Raw genomic sequence first — 27500 nt, forward strand, 5'->3', positions numbered from 1 at the left:
CCTCCCTCCCTCCCTCTCCTCCCCTCCCTCCCTCTCCTCTCCTCTCCTCTCCTCTCCTCTCCTCTCCTCTCCTCTCCTCTCCTCTCCCTCCTCTCCTCTCCTCTCCTCTCCTCTCCTCTCCTCTCCCTCTCCTCTCCTCTCCTCTCCTCTCCTCTCCTCTCCTCTCCTCTCCTCTCCTCTCCTCTCCTCTCCTCTCCTCTCCTCTCCTCTCCTCTCCTCTCCTCTCCTCTCCTCTCCTCTCCTCTCCTCTCCTCTCCTCTCCTCTCCTCCCCTCCCTCCCCTCCCCTCCCTCCCTCCCTTTCCTCTCCTCCCCTCCCTCCCTTTCCTCTCCTCCCCTCCCTCCCTTTCCTCTCCTCCCTCTCCTCCCTCCCTTTCCTCTCCTCCCTTTCCTCCCTTCCCTGTCCCTACCTGCAGCCCAGGGGCTGATGTTCTGAAGCCAAGAGCATCTGTCGATGCCAAGAGATTCCTTACCCAGCTCCCAAAGGATCCCTTGGGATCCATTCGGAGGCAGGGATCCCCTTGGGGGGGAGGTGGGGGGGGGCGAGGATCAGGACCCCCCTTCCCCTGTGGGCAGTGTGACAACGCCCGGGGAGCCCCCAGCTTCCTCCTCCTCTTCCCCTCCTGGTGGAGTCTGGGCTCAGGGCTGGCTCGGGGGGGTGGGGGGAGGGGGGGGTCGCAAGGTGCTGTCACCTCTCTTCCACCCACCCTGGGGTGGCACCGGGGGAGGGGGGAAGGGAGGGTTGCTGACCTGTGGGGGGCCGAGCCCAGCACTCCTGGGAGGGGGCTTAGGAGTCGAGAAGAACCAACCCCAGCTGCTGCTCCCACTAAAGGCTCCAACCTGCTCCCCTCTGCCTCGCTGCTTGGTTTGGAGCCCACCCCCATCCCCCCTCCCCCACGACTGCTCCAGCGGCAGCTCAGCGCCGGCTCACGCGGAGCACCACGTGAGCACATCCCCAAAAAGGGCTAAACCCCCCCAAAATGGACCAACCCCCCCAAAAGAAAGAGCTAACCCCCACCAAAAGGGCTAAACCATCCTAAAATGGGCCGACCCCCCCCAAAAAAGGGCTACCCCCCCCAGAATGGACCAACCCCCCCCAAAATGGCTAACCCCCCCCAAAATGGCTAAAGCCCTCCCCAAAAAGGGGCCACCCCCCCCTAAAATGGGGCAACCCCCCCTAAAATGAGGCAAACTGTCCCAAAATGAGCCAAATCCACCCCTAAAATGGGCCAAATCCCCCCCAAATGAGCCCAATCCTCCCCTAAAATGGGGTAACCCCCCCCAATGGGTTAACCCTCCTAAATGAGCCAAATTTCCCCCCAAAAAATGGGTCAAATCCCCCCAAAATGGGGCAGCTCCCCCCTAAAATGGGCTAAATCCCCCCCAAAATGGGGCAGCTCCCCCCCAAAATGGGGTAACCCCCCCTAAAATGAGGCAAACTGTCCCCAAATAGGCCAAATCCTCCCCAAAATGGGGCAACCCCCCCCTAAAACGAGCCAAATCTCTCCCAAAATGGGCCAAATCCCCCCCAAAATGGGCCAAATCCCCCCGAAAATGGGGCAACCCCCCTAAAAATGATCCGCGTTACCCTTCCCCCCCCCGCCCCCCCCCAAAAAAAATGGGTCAAAACCTCCCCAAAGGACCCAAACCCCACCAAGTGGACCGGGGGTGGGGGGTGAGGGACACGGGTGACAGCGTGGGGCCACCAGGGGGACGCCCCCGAAACATGGGGGAGGGAGGGGGGAAGGGAGAGGGAAACTCCTCCCTGTCACGCGTGTTTGTGTGTGTGTGTCCCCCCCATTTTTTGCCCCCCCCACCCGCGTCCGCGGCGTGATTCAGCCCTGCGTGTGCAGCCTCCCCGTTGCGTAAGGCTTGGCGGGGAGCTGGGGACTGAATGGGAGGGAGGAGGAGCTGCGGTGACAAACGCTGAGCAGCTCTCATTCATCACCCTCCACCCCGTAGTAACCTCCCTCCCCCCCCCCCTTTTCCCCCAGCAGATCGCTCCACGGGGGGTGGGCTGCGGGGATTTGGGGGTGCCTGGCACCGTGGGACCCCTGCCTGGCACTAGGGTTTGGCTGTCAGGATGAGAGATGCTCCTGGTGCCCAGTGCCTGGTCCTAAGCTCTGGGGAGGAAAAGTGTGTGGCGTGTCCCCCCCGTCCCGACCCCATCCCCAGCAGATCGCTCCACGGGGGGTGGGCTGCGGGGATTTGGGGGTGCTTGGCACCGTGGGACGCCTGCCTGGCGCCGTGGGACCCCTGCCTGGCACTAGGGTTTGGCTGTCAGGATGAGAGCTGCTCCTGCTGCTGCTGCCCAGTGCCTCGTCCCAAGCTCTGGGGAGGAAAGGTGACCCCCGACCCCTCCCCGGCCATCCCCGGCAGATCGCTCCACGGGACGTGGGCTGCGGGGATTTGGGGGTGCTTGGCACCGTGGGACCCCTGCCTGGCACTAGGGCTTGGCTGTCAGCTGCTGCTGCCCAGTGCCTCGTCCCAAGCTCTGGGGTGAAAGGTGTCGTCGCCCCCCCCCGCCCCCATCCCCAGCAGATCGCTCCACGGGGGGTGGGCCGTGGGGATTTCGGGGTGCTTGGCACCGTGGGACCCCTGCCTGGCCCTAGGGTTTGGCTTTTGGCTGCTGGTGCCCAGTGCCTACTCCCAAGCTCTGGGGAAGGAAGGTGTCGTCGTTCCCACCCCCCCCCCCAGCAGATCGTTCCACGGGGGGTGGGTTGCGGGGATTTGGGGGTGTCTGGCACCGTGGGACCCCTGCCTGGCCCTAGGGCTTGGCTGTCAGCTGCTGCTGCCCAGTGCCTCGTCCCAAGCTCTGGGGAGGAAGGGTGCTCCCCTCCCCCCCTGCACTAAAGGTCTTGGTTCCCCTCGTCGGGGGACAGCAGCGTGGCCGTCGTCCCCTCCCCCCTCCCCCACCTCGTTGCCCTCCTCCTGGGGACGTGGTGACAGCCGCGTGGGTGCCACCACGGCCTCTGCCCGGGGCTATTAATAGAGGCTGCGGATTTTAATTGCTGCTGCTGCTGCTGGGGAGGCAGAGGAGGAGCCAGGCAGCCCCTGCTCGCTGACCCCGGCACCAGCAGACCCCCCCCCCCCCAAAACTTGAGAGGGAGCTTCCAATCACCCCCACCCCCCCAGCCTCAGCTCTGTGGTCACCTCGAGCTCCAGCCCCCTCCCCCCATGATGGTGGTGGGGCACAGAGCATTGCTCTTGGAAGGGCTGGAGGACCCCCCCAGGCAAGAACTGAGTCCACTCGGGGTGGGCAGACCTTGACCCCAGACCATGAAGCTGCTCCAGTTCCAGTCCCTGCAGGGCTGGAGGGTCCCCCAAACAGAGACTGGGCTGGGGGTCCCATGGTCACCCCCCAAGTGCCACCTGAGGACCCCCAGTGGGTCACAGAGTTGGCGCCAGTCCACAGACTGGTGCCAGTCCTGGGGGGGCTGGAGGACACACCCCCCCCCCCCCTCCCGAGCAGGAGCTGGAGGCACTGAGGATGGTCAGAGCTTGAGCTGCTCAGGTCCCAGTCCTGCTCAGCTGGCCCCATGGTCACCCCCCAGGTGCCACCCGAGTCTCCCAGGGGGGTTGTGGCCCTGCCAGGAGCAGCTCTGCCCCCAACCAGGGGGATCTGGGGGCGGTCCTGACCCCACTCTGCCACAGGGACGCTGCAGTGAGTGACCCAAACCCTGCGGTGCCACCACGCAGGAGCTGCCAGTGCTGTGCTGGTGGCGTGGTGGCAGTGCCACCAGCTGTGTCCCTAGGCCCAACCTTGCTGCCCAGGCCACCCCCAACTGCCACAGGGCCAGCCTGGCGCTGCCAGCTCGGGGGGATCAGCATCCCTCTGTCCTGCCCTGCTGTTCCTGTGTCCCCTGTCCCCATCCGGGGGTCTCTGTCCCCAGCTGTGTCCTGGGCTCTGTATCCACGGCCCACATGTGTGTCCCTGTCCCCAACCCTGCCCATGTCCGTCTGTCTCCAGCCCTGTCCGTGTGTCCCTGGCTGTGCATTCACATCCCCAACGTGTTCCTGGCTCCCTGTCCCTCTGTCTGTCTGTCCCTGGCTGTTTATCCCTGGTCCGTCTGTTCTCACCCTCTCTGTCCCCTGTCCGCCTGTCCGTTTATCCCTGTCCATCTGTCCCCGTCCCTGTCCGTCTGTCCCCGTCCCCATCCTCGTCCACTTGTCCCCACCCCTGTCCGTTAATATCCCTGTCCGTCTGTCCCTGCATCCCCAGTCCGTCTATCCCTGTCCCTTTATCCCTGTCCATCTGTTCCCATCCCTGTCCCTCTCTCCTCGTCCCCATCCTCGTTCGCTTGTCCCCACCCCTGTCCGTCTGTCCCTGTCCCTCTGTTTCCCGCCGGTCCCCGCCGCTCTCCCGGTCCCGGAGCCGTTCGGGGCTGGGTCCGGTGGCCCCGGGCGGGGCGGGCGCGGCGGGCGGGGCCGGCGGCGGGGCGGGATCGGCTCTGCGGCGGCCGCACCGCACCGAGCCGTGCCGAGCCGAGCTCTACCGAGCCCTGCCGAACCCTACCGAGTCGTATCGAGCAGCGCCGACTCCCACCGCATCTAGCCGAGCCCCGCCGCACCGGAGCCGCCGCACCGGGACCGCCCCGGGCCGGGCCATGCGCTGAGGCCGCCGCGCAGCCCGCAGCCAAGGGCGGATCCCGGGCAGGACACGGTGAGGCGGCGAGCACCGCAATGCGACCGGCGCGCCGGGGGGCCGGGGCCGGCGGGCACGGGGCGGCCACCACCGGAGGGGAGAAGGGAGGAACCGGGGAGGGGGAGGTAAAGGACAGGGCACGGCCGAGGAACGACGCCGGGACCCCGGCCCGGGGCGGTGGGAGCCTGCTGCCTGCTCCTGTTCGGCATCCTGCCCCTTCCGCCTCCCCTCCTGCCCCCTCTGCCACCCGTCCTGCCCCTGCCCCTCCATCTCCATCCTGTTCCTTCATCCCTCCATCCTCCCCCTCCATCCTTCTCCCCTGCTCCTCCATCCTTCCCCTGCCCTTCCATCTCCATCCTGCTCCTTCATCCCTCCATCCTCCCCCTCCATCCTTCCCCCCTGCCCCTCCATCCTTTCATCCTGCTCCTCCATCTCTCCATCCTCTCCATGCCTTTGCTCCTTCATCTCCATCTGGTCCCTTTGCTTTCTCCTTCTCCTACCCCTCCATCTCCATCCTGCCCCAGTACCTCCATCCCTCCATCCTGCTGCTCCATCTCCATCCTGCCCCTTCTCCCACCCCTTCATCTCCATCCTGCCCCTTTTCCTGCCCCTCCATCTCCATCCTGCCCCTTCTCCCACCCCTCCACCTCTATCCTGCCCCTTCTCATGCATCCTGCCCCTTCTCCCACCTCTTCATCTCCATCCTGCCCCTTCACCTCCATCCTGCCCCTCCACCTCCATCCTACCTCTTCTCCCACCCCTCCATCTCCATCCTACCTCTTCTCCCACCCCTTCACCTCCATCCCGCCCCTTCTCCTGCCCCTCCATCTCCACCCTGCCCCTTCTGTCCACCATCTCCATCCTGCTCCAGCACTTCCACCACCTCCTTCCTGCCCCTACTCCATCACCATCCTGCCCACCCTGTCCCTCCTGTCCCACCACCTCCATCCCCACCCTGCCCCTGCCCCTGCCCTCCTGTCCCACCCCCAGACCCCTCCCCATGGTTCTTGTTTGTTTCCCCCCAGCGCTGAGGTTCTGAGTGGGAGGATGCTGGTGGGGGGTGGGGGGGTGGGGGGTGGGGTGGTGCAGATCCCTGCCAGCCTGTGCCCACCCCAGCCCAGCTGGCACCATCCCCAGGAGCCCAGGGCAGGTCGTGGTCAGGACCCACAGCCACTCTGTGGCCTTGGGAGGGCTGCTGGGCACAGGTCAGGGGGTGCCACGAAGGCTCCATCCAGCCCAAGCCCAGTGCCCCCAGTGCCCCCCACCATGCCCACAAGGGGGGCAGGTGGGACAGGCAGGGCCAGCCCCAGCCCCAGCTGAGCTTTGATGTCCTCAGCCACAGCCTCTGCTCCATCTCCCCTCCCGGGGTGGCACTTCCAGCATGGGGGTAAGGGGGGGTGGGCAAGGGGCATTTTTCCTGCCCCATGCCAGGTGACCCCACGTTGGCACCAGCTCTGAAGGTGCCCAAGGCCATGGTGGTTGGGCTCCATCCCCAGCTGCCAAGCCCTTGGCTCTCCCTCCTGGGGACATGCCAGGGCGTGGGGGCTGTTTGGGGGGACCCAGACCCCCCCTGTGCCACAGGGAGGGGGCACAAAGGCCAGGGGAAGAGATTGGTCCCCCTGGAGGTGCCCGGGTATGGGGGAGCTGCTGTGCCCAGGGTGGCTTTTGCTGTGCCCAGGGTGCCTTTAGCTGTGCCCAGGGTGGCCTTTGGTGTATCCAGGGTGGCCTTTAGCTGTGCCCAGGGTGGATTTTGCTGTGCCCAGGGTACCTTTAGCTGTGCCCAGGGTGCCTTTTGCTGTGCCCAGAATGGCCTTTGCTGTGCCCAGGGTGCCTTCTGCTGTGCCCAGGGTGCCTTTTGCTATGCCCAGGGTGCCTTTTGCTGTGCCCAGGGTGCCTTCTGCTGTGCCCAGGATGCCCTTTTCTATGCCCAGGGTGCCTTTAACTGTGCCCAGGGTGCCTTTTGCTGTGCCCAGGATGGCCTTTGCTGTGCCCAGGGTGCCCTCTGTTGTGCCCAGGATGCCCCAGGGGCTGCACCTCTCAATGGGAGGCACAAGCAGGGACCCTGCCCGGTGGGCACTGAGGTTTGGCAGCCTGAGGGTGGCCATGGAAGTCTCCAAGCCCACAGGCCACAAGCCCACAGCTGTGCCACCTGCTCCCCCAGTGCCCAAGTCCCTCCAGTCCCCACTGCATCCTCTGGGGTAGGAGTGGAGAAGAAGGATGGCAGGGGGGGGCATGGGGGAGGGCAGGGGGGTGGCAGGGAGTGGCACAGGGTGGGAAGGTACAGCTCAGGGTGGCAGGGCACGATGCAGGGTGGCATGGGGTGGCACAAGGTGGCAGGGCACAGCGTGAGGGGTCTGGTGGTGGCCCAGGGTGACAGAGCACAGTGCAGGGGTGGCACAGGATGGCAGGGCACAGTGCAGGGGTGGCACAGGATGGCAGGGCACAACGCAGGGTGGCACAGAGTGGCAGAGCACAGTGCAGGGGTGCCACAGAGTGGCAGGGCAGCGTGGCAGGTGCCAAGGTCTGTGTGTGCCATGGACCCTCTGTACCCAGCAGCCACACACGGCCGAGCCTGGTCTGGGGGGGCTCTGGGTGCCACCAGCTCCTCGCCAGGCTGGCAGCTGCCCCCCAGGGCTGCCGCTGCTGCCCCGGGGTGGGGGTACTCTGGGGGGTCCTGCGGGTGCCCAGTGTGCCCCCCTCCCCTCCCCCCAGCATGGCAGCCTTGGCTGCAGCTGCCCTGCTGGTGGCTGTGGCTGGGCCATATGGGCACAGCGGGCGGCTGGCAGAAATAGCAGCGGCTGGCAGACCCCGGGGCGGGCAGCCAGGGCGGCAGTGCCACCAGGGCCCAGCCCCCTGGCAAGGGCATCCCAAGGGCAGGAGGGGGCTGGCAGCACCCCCCAGGGTGGGTTGGGTGGAGCAGGGGGGGGTCGGGGAGGGGGTGGGGGTTGGGGGTGCCCTGCTCTCAGCTGGCCCAGCCCAGAGCCTGCCCCAGCCCAGAGCCTGCCTCATCCCAGAGCCTGCTCCATCCCAACACCTGCCTCATCCCAAAGCCTGCTTGATCCCAAAGCCTGCTCCATCCCAAAGCCTGCCTCATCCCAAAGCCTGCTTGATCCCAAAGCCTGCTCCATCCCAACACCTGCCTCATCCCAAAGCCTGCTCGATCCCAAAGCCTGCTCCATCCCAACACCTGCCTCATCCCAAAGCCGGCTTGATCCCAAAGCCTGCTTGATCCCAAAGCCTGCCTCATCCCAACACCTGCCTCATCCCAAAGCCTGTCTCATCCCAAAGCCTGCTTGATCCCAAAGCCTGCTCCATCCCAACACCTGCCTCATCCCAAAGCCTGCTCCATCCCAACACCTGCCTCATCCCAAAGCCTGCTTGATCCCAAAGCCTACCCCATCCCAACACCTGCCTCATCCCAAAGCCTGCTTCATCCCAAAGCCTGCTTCATCCCAAAGCCTGCCTCATCCCAAAGCCTGCTTCATCCCAAAGCCTGCCTCATCCCAACACCTGCCTCATCCCAAAGCCTGCCTCATCCCAAAGCCTGCTTGATCCCAAAGCCTGCTCCATCCCAACACCTGCCTCATCCCAAAGCCTGCTCCATCCCAACACCTGCCTCATCCCAAAGCCTGCTTGATCCCAAAGCCTACCCCATCCCAACACCTGCCTCATCCCAAGGCCTGGCCCATCCCAAAGCCTGCCCCAGCCCAAAGCCTGCTTGATCCCAAAGCCTGACCCAGCCCAAAGCTCCTGCTCCTGGTGTGACATCCCAAAGCTTGCTCCAACCCAACCCCCTTGCTCCCGGCGTGATCTCCCAAAGCCTGTTTGATCCCAAACCTGGTTGATCCCAAACCTGGTTGATCCCAAACCTGGTTGATCCCAAAGCCTGCTCTGTTCTGAAGCCCCCACTCCTGGTGTGACCTCCCAACATCTGGACAATCCCCAGACCTCTTTGATCCCAAACTCTGATCCCAGACCTGTTTGATCCCAAACCCTGTTTGATCCCCAGACTTGTTTGATCCTAGACCCTGTCTGATCCCAACCCCTGTTTGATTCCCAGACCTGTTTGATCCCAAACCCTGTTTGATTCCCAGACCTGTTTGATCCCAGTCCCTGTTTGATCCTCAGACCCCTTTGATCCCAAGCTCTGTTTGATCCCCAATCCTGTTTGATCCCAAACTCTGTTTGATCCCAAATCCTGTTTGATCCCAAATCCTGTTTGATCTCCAAACTTGTTTGATCCCAGACCCTGTTTTATCCCCAACCCTGTTTGATCCCCAAACCCTGCTTGACCCCAAACCCTGCTCCATCCCCAGCCCTGCTCCATCCCCAGTCCTGCTCCATCCCCAACCCAGCTCCATCCCCAACCCTGCTCCATCCCCAGTCCTGCTCCATCCCCAACCCTGCTCCATCCCCAACCCAGCTCCATCCCCAACCCTGCTCCATCCCCAGCCCTGCTCCATCCCCAGTCCTGCTCCATCCCCAACCCAGCTCCATCCCCAGTCCTGCTCCATCCCCAACCCTGCTCCATCCCCAGTCCTGCTCCATCCCCAGCCCTGCTCCATCCCCAGCCCTTCTCCATCCCCAACCCTGCTCCATCCCCAGCCCTGCTCCATCCCCAGTCCTGCTCCATCCCCAACCCAGCTCCATCCCCAGTCCTGCTCCATCCCCAGCCCTGCTCCATCCCCAACTCTGCTCCATCCCCAGCCCTGCTCCATCCCCAGCCCTGCTCCATCCCCAGCCCTGCTCCATCCCCAACCATGCTCCATCCCCAACTCTGCTCCATCCCCAACCCTGCTCCATCCCCAACTCTGCTCCATCCCCAACCCTGCTCCATCCCCAGTCCTGCTCCATCCCCAACCTTGCTCCATCCCCAGTCCTGCTCCATCCCCAGCCCTGCTCCATCCCCAACCCAGCTCCATCCCCAACCCTGCTCCATCCCCAGCCCTGCTCCATCCCCAGCCCTGCTCCATCCCCAGTCCTGCTCCATCCCAAACCCTGCTCCATCCCCAACCTTGCTCCATCCCCAGTCCTGCTCCATCCCCAACCCTGCTCCATCCCCAACCCTGCTCCATCCCCAGCCCTGCTCCATCCCCAACCCTGCTCCATCCCCAGTCCTGCTCCATCCCCAGCCCTGCTCCATCCCCAACCCTGCTCCATCCCCAGTCCTGCTCCATCCCCAACCCAGCTCCATCCCCAGCCCTGCTCCATCCCCAACCCTGCTCCATCCCCAACCCTGCTCCATCCCCAGTCCTGCTCCATCCCAAACCCTGCTCCATCCCCAACCTTGCTCCATCCCCAGTCCTGCTCCATCCCCAACCCTGCTCCATCCCCAGTCCTGCTCCATCCCCAACCCTGCTCCATCCCCAGCCCTGCTCCATCCCCAACCCTTCTCCATCCCCAGCCCTGCTCCATCCCCAACCCTGCTCCATCACCAACCCTGCTCCATCCCAAACCCTGCTCCATCCCCAACCCTGCTCCATCCCCAACCCTGCTCCATCCCCAACTCTGCTCCATCCCCAGTCCTGCTCCATCCCAAACCCTTCTCCATCCCCAACTCTGCTCCATCCCCAACTCTGCTCCATCCCCAGCCCTGCTCCATCCCCAGTCCTGCTCCATCCCAAACCCTTCTCCATCCCCAACTCTGCTCCATCCCCAGCCCTGCTCCATCCCCAACCCTTCTCCATCCCCAACTCTGCTCCATCCCCAACTCTGCTCCATCCCCAACTCTGCTCCATCCCAAACCCTGCTCCATCCCCAACTCTGCTCCATCCCCAGCCCTGCTCCATCCCCAACCCTTCTCCATCCCCAACCCTTCTCCATCCCCAACTCTGCTCCATCCCCAGCCCTGCTCCATCCCCAGTCCTGCTCCATCCCAAACCCTTCTCCATCCCCAACTCTGCTCCATCCCCAGCCCTGCTCCATCCCCAACCCTTCTCCATCCCCAACTCTGCTCCATCCCCAACTCTGCTCCATCCCCAACTCTGCTCCATCCCCAGCCCTGCTCCATCCCCAGTCCTGCTCCATCCCAAACCCTTCTCCATCCCCAACTCTGCTCCATCCCCAGCCCTGCTCCACCCCCAACCCTGCTCCACCCCCAACCCTGCTCCATCCTCAACTCTGCTCCATCCCCAGTCCTGCTCCATCCCAAACCCTTCTCCATCCCCAACTCTGCTCCATCCCCAACTCTGCTCCATCCCCAGCCCTGCTCCATCCCCAGCCCTGCTCCATCCCCAGCCCTGCTCCATCCCCAACCCTTCTCCATCCCCAGCCCTGCTCCATCCCCAACCCTTCTCCATCCCCAACCCTTCTCCATCCCCAACTCTGCTCCATCCCCAACCCTTCTCCATCCCCAACTCTGCTCCATCCCCAACTCTGCTCCATCCCCAAACTTGTTTGATCCCCAACCCTGCTCCACCCCAAACCCTTCTCCACGCCGACTCCCCCGACTCGGGGCGCCCTGACCTCTCTCCCCCTCTCCCCGCGCTGTGCCCCTGTCCCCCGCAGTGGCCTCAGCGGCGGCGAGCGGCGGCGAGCAGCGGCAGGCAGCAGCGAGCAGCAGCGAGCGCCGGCGGGCAACGATGCCAGAGCAGAGCAACGACTACAGGGTGGTGGTGTTCGGGGCGGGCGGCGTGGGCAAGAGCTCGCTGGTGCTGCGCTTCGTCAAGGGGACCTTCAGGGACACCTACATCCCCACCATCGAGGACACCTACCGGCAGGTGATCAGCTGCGACAAGAGCGTCTGCACCTTGCAGATCACCGACACCACCGGCAGCCACCAGTTCCCGGCCATGCAGCGCCTCTCCATCTCCAAGGGCCACGCTTTCATCCTGGTCTTCTCGGTGACCAGCAAGCAGTCGCTGGAGGAGCTGAAGCCGATCTACCAGCAGATCGTGCAGCTGAAGGGCAGCGTGGAGAGCATCCCCATCATGCTGGTGGGCAACAAGTGCGACGAGACGCAGCGGGAGGTGGAGAGCCGGGAAGGGGAGGCGCTGGCCAAGGAGTGGAAGTGCGCCTTCATGGAGACCTCGGCCAAGATGAACTACAACGTCAAGGAGCTCTTCCAGGAGCTGCTCAACCTGGAGAAGAGGAGGAACGTCAGCCTCACCATCGACGGCAAGCGCTCCAGCAAGCAGAAGAGGACAGACAAAATCAAGGGGAAGTGCAGCATCATGTAGAAGTCCCCTCCCTGCAGCCCCCTCCCCTCCCCGCCCCCTCAACACCACCCTCCCATCCCCCCCCCCCCCCCCCTCGCCGCCGGGACTGGCCCGCACCCCACCTCCGGTCAGCCTTTCTCTCCCTCCGACCCTCCTCCCCACCCCCAGCCCCCACTCCAGGCCCCACCGCGGTTGGACCACGGTCCCCTCGTCCCCACCCTCTGCCATCACTGTGACTGTGCGGGGACAGCTTGGCGGCGTGGGCTGTGCGTGGGAGGGGGGTGGGGGTGTCAAGAAGGGGATGGCCCACCCGTGGGAAGCCCACCCGGGGGTGTCCCACCCAGCCCAGGGTTGCTCGACCACCCCCGCAGCCGCCACACCGGGACTGGGGACAGGCGGCCGGGCGCTGCCAGGGGGGCACCTGGGTGCCCCCCGAGGCCCTTCCTACATCCTGCCCACACTCTGCAGCACAACCAGGGCACCGGGCACACCCCCGTACCCGTCCCCGTGCCCTCCCCGCTAGGGGGGGGTGTCCCCGCGACGGTCCCTCGTGGGTGGGAAGGACGATGCAGCGTTGGGGGGGGGGGTGCCGGTGCCACCCTTGGGGACCGTCCCACGCCCCAGCCGTGCCCCTGCCCCCACGCCATAACCCTCTGCTCCCGCGGGCAGAGACACGGGGCAGGAGCAGCCCTGGCACGGTGCCCGCTGCCCCCTGCAGCTCCCTCCCCAGCCCACAGCCCACATCCCACAGCCCCCAGCCCGTCCCCGGTGCCACAGCCCGGAGCCACCAGCCCAAGCACAAAGCCTCGGGTCCGAGGGAGGTCCTGACCCAGCACAATCCTGGTGAGCTCCGGGGAGGGTGGGGGGTGGGGGAAGGAGACCCCCGACCCCCTGGACCCCCCTCACCCCCCAAATCCCTCAGGATCAGCTCTGCAACACCCCCGCCCCCCCCCCCCGCCCCCCTTTCAAGCCACCATGCCGCAGTGCCCCCCCCCCCCCCCCCCCCCGCCAGGGGCCACCCTGTCACCCACCCTGTTGTGGGGGGACCTGGCCCCGCACCCTGGGGACCCCCTAAGACCCCCCACCCACCCCCCCAGCTCTGGTGCAGCCCTGCTTGTTCCCCTCCCTGTGGCCAGAGTGGGGTTCCCCCCCCCCTCCCCCCCTTCCCCCCAACGTTGTCACCAGCCCCTTGTCCCCGTGGGGTTTGTCCCCTGGCTCTCCAGCCTCAATCCACCTCTGCAGGGACCCTTGGGGGTGTCCCCAAGGGTGGTGGCACCGAGGTAGGGGTCCCCAGAGGGTTGTCCCCAAGGGGCTGTCCCCAAGGTGGAGTCACCCAAAGGGTTGTCCCTCAGGGGGTGTCCTTAGTGGGTTGTCCCCAAAGGTGGTGGCACCGAGGTAGGGGTCCCCAAAGGGTTGTCCCCAAGGGGTTGTCCCCAGAGAGGAGTCACCCAAGGGGTTGTCCCTAAGGGCTTGTCCCCAAGGGGGTGTCCCCAAGGTGGAGTCCCCAAAGGGTTGTCCCCAAGGGTGGTGGCACTGAGGTGGAGTCACCCAAAGGGTTGTCCCTCAGGGGGTGTCCTCAGTGGGTTGTCCCCAAGGGTGGTGGCACCGAGGTAGGGGTCCCCAAAGGGTCGTCCCCAAGGGTGGTGGCTCCAAGGTAGGGGTCCCCAAGGGGGTGTCCCCAAAGTGGAGTCACCCAAGGGGTTGTCCCTAAGGGGTTGTCCTCGATGGGTTGTCCCCAAGGGTGGTGGCACCGAGGTGGTGGCACCAAGGTGGTACCCCCAAGGGGTTGTCACCAAGGGGCTGTACCCCCAAGGGTGGTGGCAGCAAGGTGGGGGTCCCCAAAGGGTTGTCCCCAAGGGGCTGTCCCTAAGGGGTTGTACCCAAGGGAGTGTCACCACTGTGGGATCCCCAAAAGGTTGTCCCCAAGGGGGTGTCCCCAAGGTGGAGTCCCCGAGGTGGTGTCTCCAAGAGGTCGTCACCAGGGTGGTATCCCCAAGGGGTTGTCCCCAGGCAGGCTGGGCCCCTCTCTGTGCCCCACACCCACCCTGGCTTTTTCCTACCTGACCTGGAGCACCCAGGGGACAAAGGGACATGGGGACAAGGGGACGTGGGGACAAGAGGACATGGGGACAAGGGGAGGTGACACTGTAGCCTTTACTCTAGAAATAGTCTTCCTTCAATAAAGAGATGAGAAACGAGGCCCCACGAGGAGGCCACAGCTTGGCCCCTGTCCCCCTGTGTCTCCCTGTGTCCCCTTGTGTCCCCTTGTGTCCCCTTGTGTCCCCTTGTGTCTCCCTGTGTCCTTTTGTGGCCATGGACCTGCCCCTGCTGTGTGTGGTGAGTCTGAGCTCATGGGGACAGTCATGGCTCTGTTGGGGACATCACAGCCCCATGGGGATGGTCACTGCTCCATGGGGACAGTTGTGCAGCCCTGGGGACATCCCAGCTCCGTGGGGATGGTCACAGCTGCCTGGGGACAGTCCTGGCTCACTGAAGACATCGCAGCTCCGTGGGGATCCTCCTGGCTCCATGGGGACAGTCCTGCCACCATGAGGATGGTCACAGCTCTGTCAGACTGTGGGGACAGCCATGGGGACACCACAGCTCCGTGGGGATGGTCCCAGCTCCGTGGGGATGGTCCCAGCTCCATGGGGCCACCCCAGCTCCATGGGGATATCCCAGCTCTGTGGCTCCATCCCAGCTCCAAGGGGATGGTCACATCTCCATGGGGACACCATAGCTCCGTGGGGATGGTCCCAGCTCCATGAGGACATCCCAGCTCCATGGAGATGGTCCCAGCTCCACGGGGACATCCCAGCCCCGAGGGGACAGCCATGGCTCCACCCCAGCTCCATAGCTCCATCCCAGCTCCATGGGGACACCACAGCTCCATCCCAGCTCCAAGGGGACATCCCAGCTCCAAGGGGACAGCCATGGCTCCATCCCAGCTCCATGGGGACACCACAGCTCCATCCCAGCTCCGTGGCTCCATCCCAGCTCCATGGGGACACCACAGCTCCGTGGCTCCATCCCAGCTCCGTGGCTCCATCCCAGCTCCACGGGGATGGTCCCAGCTCCCCGGGGCAGTGCCAGCTGCCCCCCCCTCCCGTGCCCGTGGGTGCCCCCCAGCCCCAGCTCCTCTCTGCTGTGTTGTGTGTGTGTGTGTCCCCCCCACCTACCACACAGGCCCCGTGGGGAGGGGGTGGCAGCAGGGCGCCTGCGTCATCATGCCTGTTGCCATGGAAACCATCTGGTCCCCGGGCGCGGGAGCTGCGTGGGCACACGGGCGGGGGGGGGGGGGTGTGGGGTGGGGGAGGGCGCTGGGGACGGAGGTGGAGAGGAGGGGGGAGCAGGAGTGCTGCAGGCTGCAAGGGCCCTGGCAAGGGCATGGCTGTGTGGGGAGGTTAGGGCTCTGGTGGGGACAGCAGAACCCCCGGAGGGACAGCAGAGCCCCCGCGGGGACAGCAGAGCCCCTGGGGGACAACAGAACCCCTGGGGGACAGCAGAACCCCGGGAGGAGAGCAGAACCCCTGGGCAAGAGCAGAGCCCTGGGAGCACAACAGAACCTCTGGAGGAAAACCGAGCCCCGCGGGGACAACAGAACCCCTGGGGGACAGCAGAGCCCCGTGGGGACAGCAGAACCCCTGGCGGGATAGCAGAGCCCCGTGGGGACAGCAGAATCCCCGGGGGACAACAGAGCTCCGTGGGGAAGAGTAGAGCCCCGGGGGGACAACAGAACCTCTGGGGGACAACCGAGCCCCGCGGGGACAACAGAACCCCTGGGGGACAGCAGAGCCCCGTGGGGACAACAGAACCCCCGCGGGGACAGCAGAGTCCCCGGGGAGACAGCAGAACCCCTGGCGGGATAGCAGAGCCCCGTGGGGACAGCAGAATCCCCAGGGGACAACAGAGCTCCGTGGGGAAGAGTAGAGCCCCGGGGGGACAACAGAACCTCTGGGGGACAACCGAGCCCCGGCGGGGACAGCAGAGCCCACGGGGGGGGACAACAGAACCCCGGGAGGACAGCAGAACCCCCGCGGGGACAGCAGAGCCCCGTGGGGACAGTCGTGGTCCTGTGGAGGTGGTCACGGCTCGGCACGGGGTGGTGGTGCAGCCACGGGGACATCATGGGGGTGTGGGGATGGTCACAGCTCCGTGGGGATGGTCACAGCTCCGTGGGGACGGTTATGGCTTCATGAGGACTTCACAGCCCTGTGGGGACAGGCAGCTTCTGTCCCCCAGCTTCTGTCCCTCAGCTTCTGTCCCCCAGCTTCTGTCCCCCAGCTTCTGTCCCCCAGCTTCTGTCCCTCAGCTTCTGTCCCCCGGCTTCTGTCCCTCAGCTTCTGTCCCTCAACTTCTGTCCCCCAGTTTCTGTCCCCCAGCTTCTGTCCCTCAGCTTCTGTCCCCCAGTCTCTGTCCCTCAGCTTCTGTCCCTCAGTTTCTGTCCCTCAGCTTCTGTCCCCCAGCTTCTGTCCCCCAGCTTCTGTCCCCCAGTTTCTGTCCCTCAGCTTCTGTCCCTCAGCTTCTGTCCCCCAGTTTCTGTCCCCCAGTTTCTGTCCCTCAGCTTCTGTCCCTCAGCTTCTGTCCCCCAGTTTCTGTCCCCCAGCTTCTGTCCCCCAGCTTCTGTCCCCCAGTTTCTGTCCCCCAGACTCTGTCCCTCAGCTTCTGTCCCCCAATTTCTTTCCCTCAACTTCTGTCCCCCAGTTTCTGTCCCCCAGTTTCTGTCCCCCAGTTTCTGTCCCTCAGCTTCTGTCCCCCAGCTTCTGTCACCACAGAGCTGCAGCATGGAGTGTCCCTTGGGATAGTCCAAGGGATATCCCTCAAGGTGTGACTTGGGATTTCCATCAAGATGTCCTTTGGGATGTTCCTTAGGATGTCCCTTGGGATGGCCTTCAGGGTATCTCTTGGATGCCCCTTGGGCTGTTCCTTGGAAGGTCCAGGATGAGCCATTGACTGCAGTCCCTTCCCAATGCTCCCAGTTGAGGAGAAGACATTCCTGCAGTCCCTTCCCAGTGCTCCCAGTTCAGGAGGAGTCATCCCTGCAGTCCCTTCCCAGTGCTCCCAGTCCAGCAGGAACCATCCCTGCAGTCCCTTCCCAGTCCTCCCAGTTCAGGAGGAACCATCCCTGCAGCCCTTTCCCAATGCTCCCAGTTCAGGAGAAGCCATTCCTGCAGTCCCTTCCCAGTGCTCCCAGTTCAGGAGGAGTCATCCCTGCAGTCCCTTCCCAGTGCTGCCAGTCCAGCAGGGGTCCCAGGAGGGCCAGGGCTGGGAAGGCTTTGCCTGGTTGAGGGGGGTGTAGGGTACCCCAAGTGCCACCAGCAGGGCCGTGGGAGGGTGGTGGGGGGGTGCAGGCTCTGCCCCCCAGCTGGGAAGGGACATTTAAAGGACAAGAGGTGACAGAGTCATCGGGGGGGGGGACCTGGCTGTGGTGGCCTGGGGCCTCTGCCCTCCCCCCCACGCAGGGCTGGCTGGGGACCAGTGGCCACACAGTCACTGGGGGTGAGGGAGGGATTGGGGGTCTCAGGTGAACGCAGGAGAGGGTGGCAGGAGGTGCAAGGCCACCCCAGGGTGATGTGTCCCCACCCCAGGCCTGTCACAGCTTCCCCCCCGGGTGCTGGGTGTCACACCATGCCCCGGGGGTGCCCACGGAGCAGCGTCCCCGCTGCAAGGGTGTCCCTCTGCCAGCAGGGGGCGCAGTGGGGACGGCAAGGGGGACAGCAAAGGGGACGACAAAGAGGACGGCAGGGGGGACGGCAAGGGGGACGGCAGGGGGCGCAGTGGGGACAGCAAAGGGGACAGCAAAGGGGACGACAAAGAGGACAGCAGGGGGGACGGCAGGGGGGACAGCAAAGGGGACGGCAGGGGGCGCAGTGGGGACGGCAAGGGGGACGGCAAAGGGGACGGCAAAGGGGACGGCAGAGGGGACGGCAGAGGGGACGGCAGAGGGGAGGGCAAGGACGCAGCACGTCGAGGGTTTTGGGGTGTCCCAGGGTCTCACGGGGACACAGCTGGATGCCAGTGAGGGGTGGGGTGAAGCAGATTGAGGGTCCCATAAAGTCTGAGGGGGTCCAGAGGGATCTGTCCCCAAGGATCCAGAGGGGTCTGAGGTGTCCTGGAAGGTCCGAAGGCATCCCAGGGAGTCCAGAGGGACTCAGGGTAGTTCAGGAGCATGCAAGAGGTCCCAAGGGGTCCAAGGGGATCTGGAGTGGTCCAGGAGTGTCTGGTGGGATCCAAGGAGGTCTGAGGGGTCCTGGGGAATTTGGAGGGGTTCAAGGGAGGTCCTGGATGGTCCTGAGGAGCCCCAGGGAGTTCAGAAGGGTCCAGAGGGATCTGAGAGGATCTGGGGGAATCCGGAGGGGTCTGTGGGGTCTTGGAGGGTCCCACAGGGTCCCAGGGAGTCCAGAAGGCTCCAGGGGGATCTGAGAGGATCTGGGGGAATCTGGAGGGGTCTGTGGGGTCTTGGAGTGTCCCACGGGGTCCCAGGGAGTCCAGAAGGCTCCAGGGGGATCTGAGAGGATCTGGGGAAATCCAGAGGGGTCTGTGGGGTCTTGGGGCGTCCCACGGGGTCCCACGGAGTCCGGAAGGCTCCAGGGGGATCTGAGAGGATCTGGAGGGATCTGTGGGGCCCTGCAGAGTCCCAAGCCGTCCAAGGAGATCTGGGAAAGATACAGAGGGTTCCAGGGGGCTCCAAAGGGTCCCAGAGGATCCCATCCCGGTGCCCCGGGGCTGCAGCAGGTCCTCGCTGCTTCGCGCCCTGAGCGCCACGTGGCTCCCGCTAGCCACATCCCCTCATTAATATTAACGTATATTTGCATACGACCGCCCCTTTCCCCCCACCCCGCTCCCTGATTGGCTGCTAACCCCGCCCTTCCCCCCCCCTTCCCTCCGCACCGCCTCCGCAACCGCACCGAGTGGTCGCTGCGGGCCCCGCCTTCCCGCCTGACCACGCCCCCCGCGCTCCCCCAGCGCCGAACCCCATTGGCTGCGGCCGCTGCTCATCAGGGCGGCGGGGCGGGGCCGGCAGTGCCCGCGCCCGGCCGGGGCTGGCAGCAGGCTGCGTTGCGCCGCGGCGGCTCCTGGCTGCAGGCGGCGGCTCCGCTCCTCCGCCGACCCCCGGTGAGGAGCCGTCCGCGGCCGGGGGGCACCGGGGAGGGGAGGCGGTTACGGGTTGGAGGGTGGGGGGACGGCCGGGGATAAAGCCGCGGCCTGCACGGAGCCCCCGGCCCGGCCCGGCCCTGCTCGCCCTGCTCCGGGGCCCGGGCGGCGGCGCCCAGGGGGGTGGGGACCGGAGGGGAAGGGAGAGGGAGGAGAGGGAGAGGTGCGGAGGGAGCGCTGGAGAGGGGGAGGGGGTGGTGGGGATGGGCGGGAGGGAGGTGGGGGGGAGGGAGGCCCCCAGGGCAGGGGCCAAAGGGGCTGGGGGCAAAAAGGGGCTGGGGGCAAGGAGGGTTTGGGGCTGGTGAGGAAGGAGGCGGGGGGGGAGAGGGAGCTGAGGATGGAGGTGGAGAGGGTGGGAAGTGCTGGAGCTGAGGATGGAGAGGTTGGGAAGTGCTGGAGGGGTTGGAGCTGAGGATGGAGAGGTTGGGAAGGTGCTGGGGGTGCTGGAGCTGAGGATGGAGAGGTTGGGAAGTGCTGGAGGGTTGGAGCTGAGGATGGAGAGGTTGGGAAGGTGCTGGGGGTGTGGAGCTGAGGATGGAGAGGTTGGGAAGATCCTGGGTGTGTGGAGCTGAGGATGGAGAGGTTGGGAAGGTGCTGGGGGTGTGGAGCTGAGGATGGAGAGGTTGGGAAGGTGCTGGGGGTGTGGAGCTGAGGATGGAGAGGTTGGGAAGTGCTGGGGGTGTGGAGCTGAGGATGGGAGAGGTTGGGAAGGTGCTGGGGGTGTGGAGCTGAGGATGGAGAGGTTGGGAAGTGCTGGAGGGGTTGGAGCTGAGGATGGAGAGGTTGGGAAGGTGCTGGGGGTGCTGGAGCTGAGGATGGAGAGGTTGGGAAGTGCTGGAGGGGTTGGAGCTGAGGATGGAGAGGTTGGGAAGGTGCTGGGGGTGCTGGAGCTGAGGATGGAGAGGTTGGGAAGGTGCTGGGGGTGTGGAGCTGAGGATAGAGAGGTTGGGAAGGTGCTGGGGGTGCTGGAGCTGAGGATGGAGAGGTTGGGAAGTGCTGGAGGGATTGGGGCTGCATGGAGAGGTTGGGAAGGTGCTGGGGGTGTGGAGCTGAGGATGGAGAGGTTGGGAAGGTCCTGGGTGTGTGGAGCTGAGGATGGAGAGGTTGGGAAGGTGCTGGGAGTGTGGAGCTGAGGATGGAGAGGTTGGGAAGGTCCTGGGGGTGCTGGAGCTGAGGATGGAGAGGTTGGGAAGGTCCTGGGGGTGTGGAGCTGAGGATGGAGAGGTTGGGAAGGTCTGGGGTGTGGAGCTGAGGATGGAGAGGTTGGGAAGGTCCTGGGGGTGCTGGAGCTGAGGATGGAGAGGTTGGGAAGGTCCTGGGGGTGCTGGAGCTGAGGATGGAGAGGTTGGGAAGGTCCTGGGGGTGCTGGAGCTGAGGATGGAGAGGTTGGGAAGTCTTGGGAGTGCTGGAGCTGAGGATGGAGAGGTTGGGAAGTCTTGGGAGTGCTGGAGCTGAGGATGGAGAGGTTGGGAAGGTCCTGGGGGTGTGGAGCTGAGGATGGAGAGGTTGGGAAGTCCTGGAGGTGCTGGAGCTGAGAATGGAGAGGTTGGGAAGTCCTGGGGGTGTTGAGGCTGAGGATGGAGAGGTTGGGAAGGTCCTGGGGGTGTTGAGGCTGAGGATGGAGGATTTAGGAGGTGCTGGAGCTGGAGGTGGAGATCTCAGTTGGGAAGTGCTGGGCTGGGAGCTCCTGGAGGTGCTGGGAATCCTGTAGGGGAGGAGAGCTGACTTGAGCCTGAGTGACTGGGTTAGGAGGGTGCTGGGGATCCTGGGGGGCAGGGCTGGGAGAAGGGGAACCCCTGGGCAGGTGCAAGGGAAGGGGGTGGGCAGGGAGGGGGTCTGGGGTGGGGGTTAAGTGGCCCTGGGGGTGCTGGGCCCTTGTGTTGAGGGGGGATGCTGATAGCTGCCTTTGGAAGTTGGGTGACTGAAGTGAGGAAGGGGTTTGGAGCCCCTTTCTTTTTGGAGGGGGGGGGGGGGGTGTCTAAAAGGAGGTCTGGGGAGGCTCAACAGAAGGTCTAAAGTCACCTCAGCTGCCCAGGGCTGGTTTTGGCTGTCTGTGGTTAACGGGGAGGTGGGAGGGGGAGGAGGAGTTGGTGCTGATGGCTGGTGGTGGAGGTTGGTGGTGGCCAAGCCCTGCTGGGCAGTGGTCTGGGAGCCAGCAGGGACTTGTAGAGCAGAGCTTATGTAAAAGAGGGGCAGCTGCAGGAGCTGGATTTTGTGTCTTGGTGAGGTGGAGCAGGGTAGAGGAGGTAAGTGGGTGCTGCAGACAAAGAGAGATCTCTCTCCTCCTTCTCCTCCTTCCTCAGCAAGTGTGGAATGAAGAGCTGGGAGCTGGCAGAGTGTCCTTTAGGAGCTGGTGTAGGTGAGCAGGAGTGGAAGATGCTTTAGGAGCTGGTGTAGGTGAGCAGCAGTGGAAGATGCTTTAGGAGCTGGTGTAGGTGAGCAGCAGTGGAAGATGCTTTAGGAGCTGGTGTAGGTGAGCAGCAGTGGAAGATGCTTTAGGAGCTGGTGTAGGTGAGCAGAGTGGAAGATGCTTTAGGAGCTGGTGTAGGTGAGCAGCAGTGGAAGATGCTTTAGGAGCTGGTGTAGGTGAGCAGCAGTGGAAGATGCTTTAGGAGCTGGTGTAGGTGAGCAGCAGTGGAAGATGCTTTAGGAGCTGGTGTAGGTGAGCAGCAGTGGAAGATGCTTTAGGAGCTGGTGTAGGTGAGCAGCAGTGGAAGATGCTTTAGGAGCTGGTGTAGGTGAGCAGCAGTGGAAGATGCTTTAGGAGCTGGTGTAGGTGAGCAGCAGTGGAAGATGCTTTAGGAGCTGGTGTAGGTGAGCAGTGGAAGATGCTTTAGGAGCTGGTGTAGGTGAGCAGCAGTGGAAGATGCTTTAGGAGCTGGTGTAGGTGAGCAGCAGTGGAAGATGCTTTAGGAGCTGGTGTAGGTGAGCAGCAGTGGAAGATGCTTTAGGAGCTGGTGTAGGTGAGCAGCAGTGGAAGATGCTTTAGGAGCTGGTGTAGGTGAGCAGGAGTGGAAGATGCTTTAGGAGCTGGTGTAGATGAGCAGCAGTGGAAGATGCTTTAGGAGCTGGTGTAGGTGAGCAGCAGTGGAAGATGCTTTAGGAGCTGGTGTAGGTGAGCAGCAGTGGAAGATGCTTTAGGAGCTGGTGTAGGTGAGCAGCAGTGGAAGATGCTTTAGGAGCTGGTGTAGGTGAGCAGCAGTGGAAGATGCTTTAGGAGCTGGTGTAGGTGAGCAGCAGTGGAAGATGCTTTAGGAGCTGGTGTAGGTGAGCAGCAGTGGAAGATGCTTTAGGAGCTGGTGTAGGTGAGCAGCAGTGGAAGATGCTTTAGGAGCTGGTGTAGGTGAGCAGCAGTGGAAGATGCTTTAGGAGCTGGTGTAGGTGAGCAGCAGTGGAAGATGCTTTAGGAGCTGGTGTAGGTGAGCAGCAGTGGAAGATGCTTTAGGAGCTGGTGTAGGTGAGCAGCAGTGGAAGATGCTTTAGGAGCTGGTGTAGGTGAGCAGCAGTGGAAGATGCTTTAGGAGCTGGTGTAGGTGAGCAGGAGTGGAAGATGCTTTAGGAGCTGGTGTAGGTGAGCAGGAGTGGAAGATGCTTTAGGAGCTGGTGTAGGTGAGCAGCAGTGGAAGATGCTTTAGGAGCTGGTGTAGGTGAGCAGGAGTGGAAGATGCTTTAGGAGCTGGTGTAGGTGAGCAGCAGTGGAAGATGCTTTAGGAGCTGGTGTAGGTGAGCAGCAGTGGAAGATGCTTTAGGAGCTGGTGTAGGTGAGCAGGAGTGGAAGATGCTTTAGGAGCTGGTGTAGGTGAGCAGCAGTGGAAGATGCTTTAGGAGCTGGTGTAGGTGAGCAGGAGTGGAAGATGCTTTAGGAGCTGGTGTAGGTGAGCAGCAGTGGAAGATGCTTTAGGAGCTGGTGTAGGTGAGCAGCAGTGGAAGATGCTTTAGGAGCTGGTGTAGGTGAGCAGCAGTGGAAGATGCTTTAGGAGCTGGTGTAGGTGAGCAGCAGTGGAAGATGCTTTAGGAGCTGGTGTAGGTGAGCAGCAGTGGAAGATGCTTTAGGAGCTGGTGTAGGTGAGCAGCAGTGGAAGATGCTTTAGGAGCTGGTGTAGGTGAGCAGGAGTGGAAGATGCTTTAGGAGCTGGTGTAGGTGAGCAGCAGTGGAAGATGCTTTAGGAGCTGGTGTAGGTGAGCAGCAGTGGAAGATGCTTTAGGAGCTGGTGTAGGTGAGCAGCAGTGGAAGATGCTTTAGGAGCTGGTGTAGGTGAGCAGCAGTGGAAGATGCTTTAGGAGCTGGTGTAGGTGAGCAGCAGTGGAAGATGCTTTAGGAGCTGGTGTAGGTGAGCAGCAGTGGAAGATGCTTTAGGAGCTGGTGTAGGTGAGCAGCAGTGGAAGATGCTTTAGGAGCTGGTGTAGGTGAGCAGCAGTGGAAGATGCTTTAGGAGCTGGTGTAGGTGAGCAGCAGTGGAAGATGCTTTAGGAGCTGGTGTAGGTGAGCAGCAGTGGAAGATGCTTTAGGAGCTGGTGTAGGTGAGCAGCAGTGGAAGATGCTTTAGGAGCTGGTGTAGGTGAGCAGCAGTGGAAGATGCTTTAGGAGCTGGTGTAGGTGAGCAGCAGTGGAAGATGCTTTAGGAGCTGGTGTAGGTGAGCAGCAGTGGAAGATGCTTTAGGAGCTGGTGTAGGTGAGCAGCAGTGGAAGATGCTTTAGGAGCTGGTGTAGGTGAGCAGCAGTGGAAGATGCTTTAGGAGCTGGTGTAGGTGAGCAGCAGTGGAAGATGCTTTAGGAGCTGGTGTAGGTGAGCAGCAGTGGAAGATGCTTTAGGAGCTGGTGTAGGTGAGCAGCAGTGGAAGATGCTTTAGGAGCTGGTGTAGGTGAGCAGCAGTGGAAGATGCTTTAGGAGCTGGTGTAGGTGAGCAGGAGTGGAAGATGCTTTAGGAGCTGGTGTAGGTGAGCAGCAGTGGAAGATGCTTTAGGAGCTGGTGTAGGTGAGCAGCAGTGGAAGATGCTTTAGGAGCTGGTGTAGGTGAGCAGCAGTGGAAGATGCTTTAGGAGCTGGTGTAGGTGAGCAGCAGTGGAAGATGCTTTAGGAGCTGGTGTAGGTGAGCAGCAGTGGAAGATGCTTTAGGAGCTGGTGTAGGTGAGCAGGAGTGGAAGATGCTTTAGGAGCTGGTGTAGGTGAGCAGCAGTGGAAGATGCTTTAGGAGCTGGTGTAGGTGAGCAGCAGTGGAAGATGCTTTAGGAGCTGGTGTAGGTGAGCAGCAGTGGAAGATGCTTTAGGAGCTGGTGTAGGTGAGCAGCAGTGGAAGATGCTTTAGGAGCTGGTGTAGGTGAGCAGCAGTGGAAGATGCTTTAGGAGCTGGTGTAGGTGAGCAGCAGTGGAAGATGCTTTAGGAGCTGGTGTAGGTGAGCAGCAGTGGAAGATGCTTTAGGAGCTGGTGTAGGTGAGCAGCAGTGGAAGATGCTTTAGGAGCTGGTGTAGGTGAGCAGCAGTGGAAGATGCTTTAGGAGCTGGTGTAGGTGAGCAGCAGTGGAAGATGCTTTAGGAGCTGGTGTAGGTGAGCAGCAGTGGAAGATGCTTTAGGAGCTGGTGTAGGTGAGCAGCAGTGGAAGATGCTTTAGGAGCTGGTGTAGGTGAGCAGCAGTGGAAGATGCTTTAGGAGCTGGTGTAGGTGAGCAGCAGTGGAAGATGCTTTAGGAGCTGGTGTAGGTGAGCAGGAGTGGAAGATGCTTTAGGAGCTGGTGTAGGTGAGCAGCAGTGGAAGATGCTTTAGGAGCTGGTGTAGTGAGCAGCAGTGGAAGATGCTTTAGGAGCTGGTGTAGGTGAGCAGAGTGGAAGATGCTTTAGGAGCTGGTGTAGGTGAGCAGGAGTGGAAGATGCTTTAGGAGCTGGTGTAGGTGAGCAGCAGTGGAAGATGCTTTAGGAGCTGGTGTAGGTGAGCAGCAGTGGAAGATGCTTTAGGAGCTGGTGTAGGTGAGCAGCAGTGGAAGATGCTTTAGGAGCTGGTGTAGGTGAGCAGCAGTGGAAGATGCTTTAGGAGCTGGTGTAGGTGAGCAGCAGTGGAAGATGCTTTAGGAGCTGGTGTAGGTGAGCAGGAGTGGAAGATGCTTTAGGAGCTGGTGTAGGTGAGCAGCAGTGGAAGATGCTTTAGGAGCTGGTGTAGGTGAGCAGTGGAGATGCTTAGGAGCTGGTGTAGGTGAGCAGTGGAAGATGCTTTAGGAGCTGGTGTAGGTGAGCAGCAGTGGAAGATGCTTTAGGAGCTGGTGTAGGTGAGCAGGAGTGGAAGATGCTTTAGGAGCTGGTGTAGGTGAGCAGCAGTGGAAGATGCTTTAGGAGCTGGTGTAGGTGAGCAGGAGTGGAAGATGCTTTAGGAGCTGGTGTAGGTGAGCAGCAGTGGAAGATGCTTTAGGAGCTGGTGTAGGTGAGCAGGAGTGGAAGATGCTTTAGGAGCTGGTGTAGGTGAGCAGCAGTGGAAGATGCTTTAGGAGCTGGTGTAGGTGAGCAGCAGTGGAAGATGCTTTAGGAGCTGGTGTAGGTGAGCAGCAGTGGAAGATGCTTTAGGAGCTGGTGTAGTGAGCAGCAGTGGAAGATGCTTTAGGAGCTGGTGTAGGTGAGCAGCAGTGGAAGATGCTTTAGGAGCTGGTGTAGGTGAGCAGCAGTGGAAGATGCTTTAGGAGCTGGTGTAGGTGAGCAGCAGTGGAAGATGCTTTAGGAGCTGGTGTAGGTGAGCAGCAGTGGAAGATGCTTTAGGAGCTGGTGTAGGTGAGCAGCAGTGGAAGATGCTTTAGGAGCTGGTGTAGTGAGCAGAGTGGAAGATGCTTTAGGAGCTGGTGTAGGTGAGCAGCAGTGGAAGATGCTTTAGGAGCTGGTGTAGGTGAGCAGGAGTGGAAGATGCTTTAGGAGCTGGTGTAGGTGAGCAGCAGTGGAAGATGCTTTAGGAGCTGGTGTAGGTGAGCAGCAGTGGAAGATGCTTTAGGAGCTGGTGTAGGTGAGCAGCAGTGGAAGATGCTTTAGGAGCTGGTGTAGGTGAGCAGCAGTGGAAGATGCTTTAGGAGCTGGTGTAGGTGAGCAGCAGTGGAAGATGCTTTAGGAGCTGGTGTAGGTGAGCAGCAGTGGAAGATGCTTTAGGAGCTGGTGTAGGTGAGCAGCAGTGGAAGATGCTTTAGGAGCTGGTGTAGGTGTGCAGGCAGTGGAAGGTGGCTCTGGATTTGGGTACTGAGTCCTCCAGCAGTCCAGGGACTCCTCCTCCAACCTTTAGCACCAACCATCAGCTGTGGCCTTGGTTTGGAACCCTCCTGCTCCCCTGCCCTGAGCTACCTTCTGAAGCCACTGCTGGGAACTGAGGCCAGAAGTGGTTGTGGCTTCTTTTCCTTTTCATGTCAGCTGCTGGCTTCCCCTCAGTGGGTTTTGTTCTGCTGGGGTTTGGGTGTGAGGGGAAGCTGCCACCCTCCAGGGCTTGGCTGGAGCTTGTGGGCTTCTTGTAAAACTAACCCAGGCCAAGCCTGCTGCTGGGTTGATTACTCCCTGGAGTAGAAACTGGCTTGTGGTGAACCACAGGGGTTGGTAACTCGCTGCTTCAAAGTGTCTCTGAAGTAAACTCCAGGTTCTTTTGGGTCACTGCTTGGTTACCTTCAAGCTGCTGCTTCTCAGAAGGGTTTTTTTTCTTTTGGTTGGTTTTGCTTTCTCAAGTGCTGAACTCAGAGCTTTGGGGAGCATTGGTGGGGGTGGCTTTGGGACATCCCATTGTGTGCAGGAACATGAGCTCCTCCCTGCTGCTTCAGCTTCCCGTCCAAGTCAGCTGGGGGATCACAAAGCAGATTTCCCAACAGGAGCTTTGTTGGCTTCCAAGGCCTTGTGTAGCATCTTGGTTAGAGCCAGGATGGGAGAAAGGGGAGGAGAGGGAGAAGTTGTGTGTGGAAAAGCAGCCAAAAAAAAAAAAAAGAAAAGAAAAAGAGAGCTGGATCAGTATGTTTGCAGTAGAGCTTTATTGTCTGGGAGGGTTTTTGGTTTTCTTTCTTTCTTTCTTTTATTCTTTCTTTCTTTTATTCTTTCTTTCTTTTTTTCTTTCTTTCTTTTATTCTTTCTTTTATTCTTTCTTTCTTTTATTCTTTCTTTCTTTTTTTCTTTCTTTTATTCTTTCTTTCTTTTTTCTTTCTTTTTTCTTTCTTTTATTCTTTCTTTCTTCTTTCTTTTTCTTTCTTTTTTCTTTCTTTTTTCTTTCTTTTTTCTTTCTTTTTTCTTTCTTTTATTCTTTCTTTCTTTTTTCTTTCTTTTTCTTTCTTTTTTCTTCTTTCTTTTTCTTTCTTTCTTTTTTCTTTCTTTTTTCTTTCTTTCTTTCTTTCTTTCTTTTCTTTCTTTTCTTCTTTTTTCTTTCTTTTTTCTTTCTTTTTTCTTTCTTTTTCTTTCTTTTTTCTTTCTTTTTTCTTTCTTTTTCTCTTCTTTTTTCTTTCTTTTTTCTTTCTTTTTTCTTTCTTTTTTCTTTCTTTTTCTTTCTTTTTTCTTTCTTTTTTCTTTCTTTTTTCTTTCTTTTTTCTTTCTTTTTTCTTTCTTTTTCT

The 27500-nt window shown here is 61.5% G+C and overlaps 1 protein-coding gene across 1 annotated transcript; it reads left to right on the plus strand.

The window, feature by feature from the left end:
* The first annotated feature begins 11224 nt into the window (after positions 1 to 11224).
* DIRAS1 (DIRAS family GTPase 1) lies at positions 11225 to 11821 on the plus strand. The gene has a single exon (XM_054398653.1). It carries the CDS (start codon positions 11225 to 11227, stop codon positions 11819 to 11821), a length of 597 nt encoding a protein of 198 aa, XP_054254628.1.
* The last annotated feature ends 15679 nt before the right edge of the window (positions 11822 to 27500 follow it).

Source organism: Indicator indicator, unplaced genomic scaffold (assembly GCF_027791375.1).
Source record: "Indicator indicator isolate 239-I01 unplaced genomic scaffold, UM_Iind_1.1 iindUn_scaffold_74, whole genome shotgun sequence".
In the NCBI taxonomy this organism is placed as follows: Eukaryota; Metazoa; Chordata; class Aves; order Piciformes; family Indicatoridae; genus Indicator; species Indicator indicator.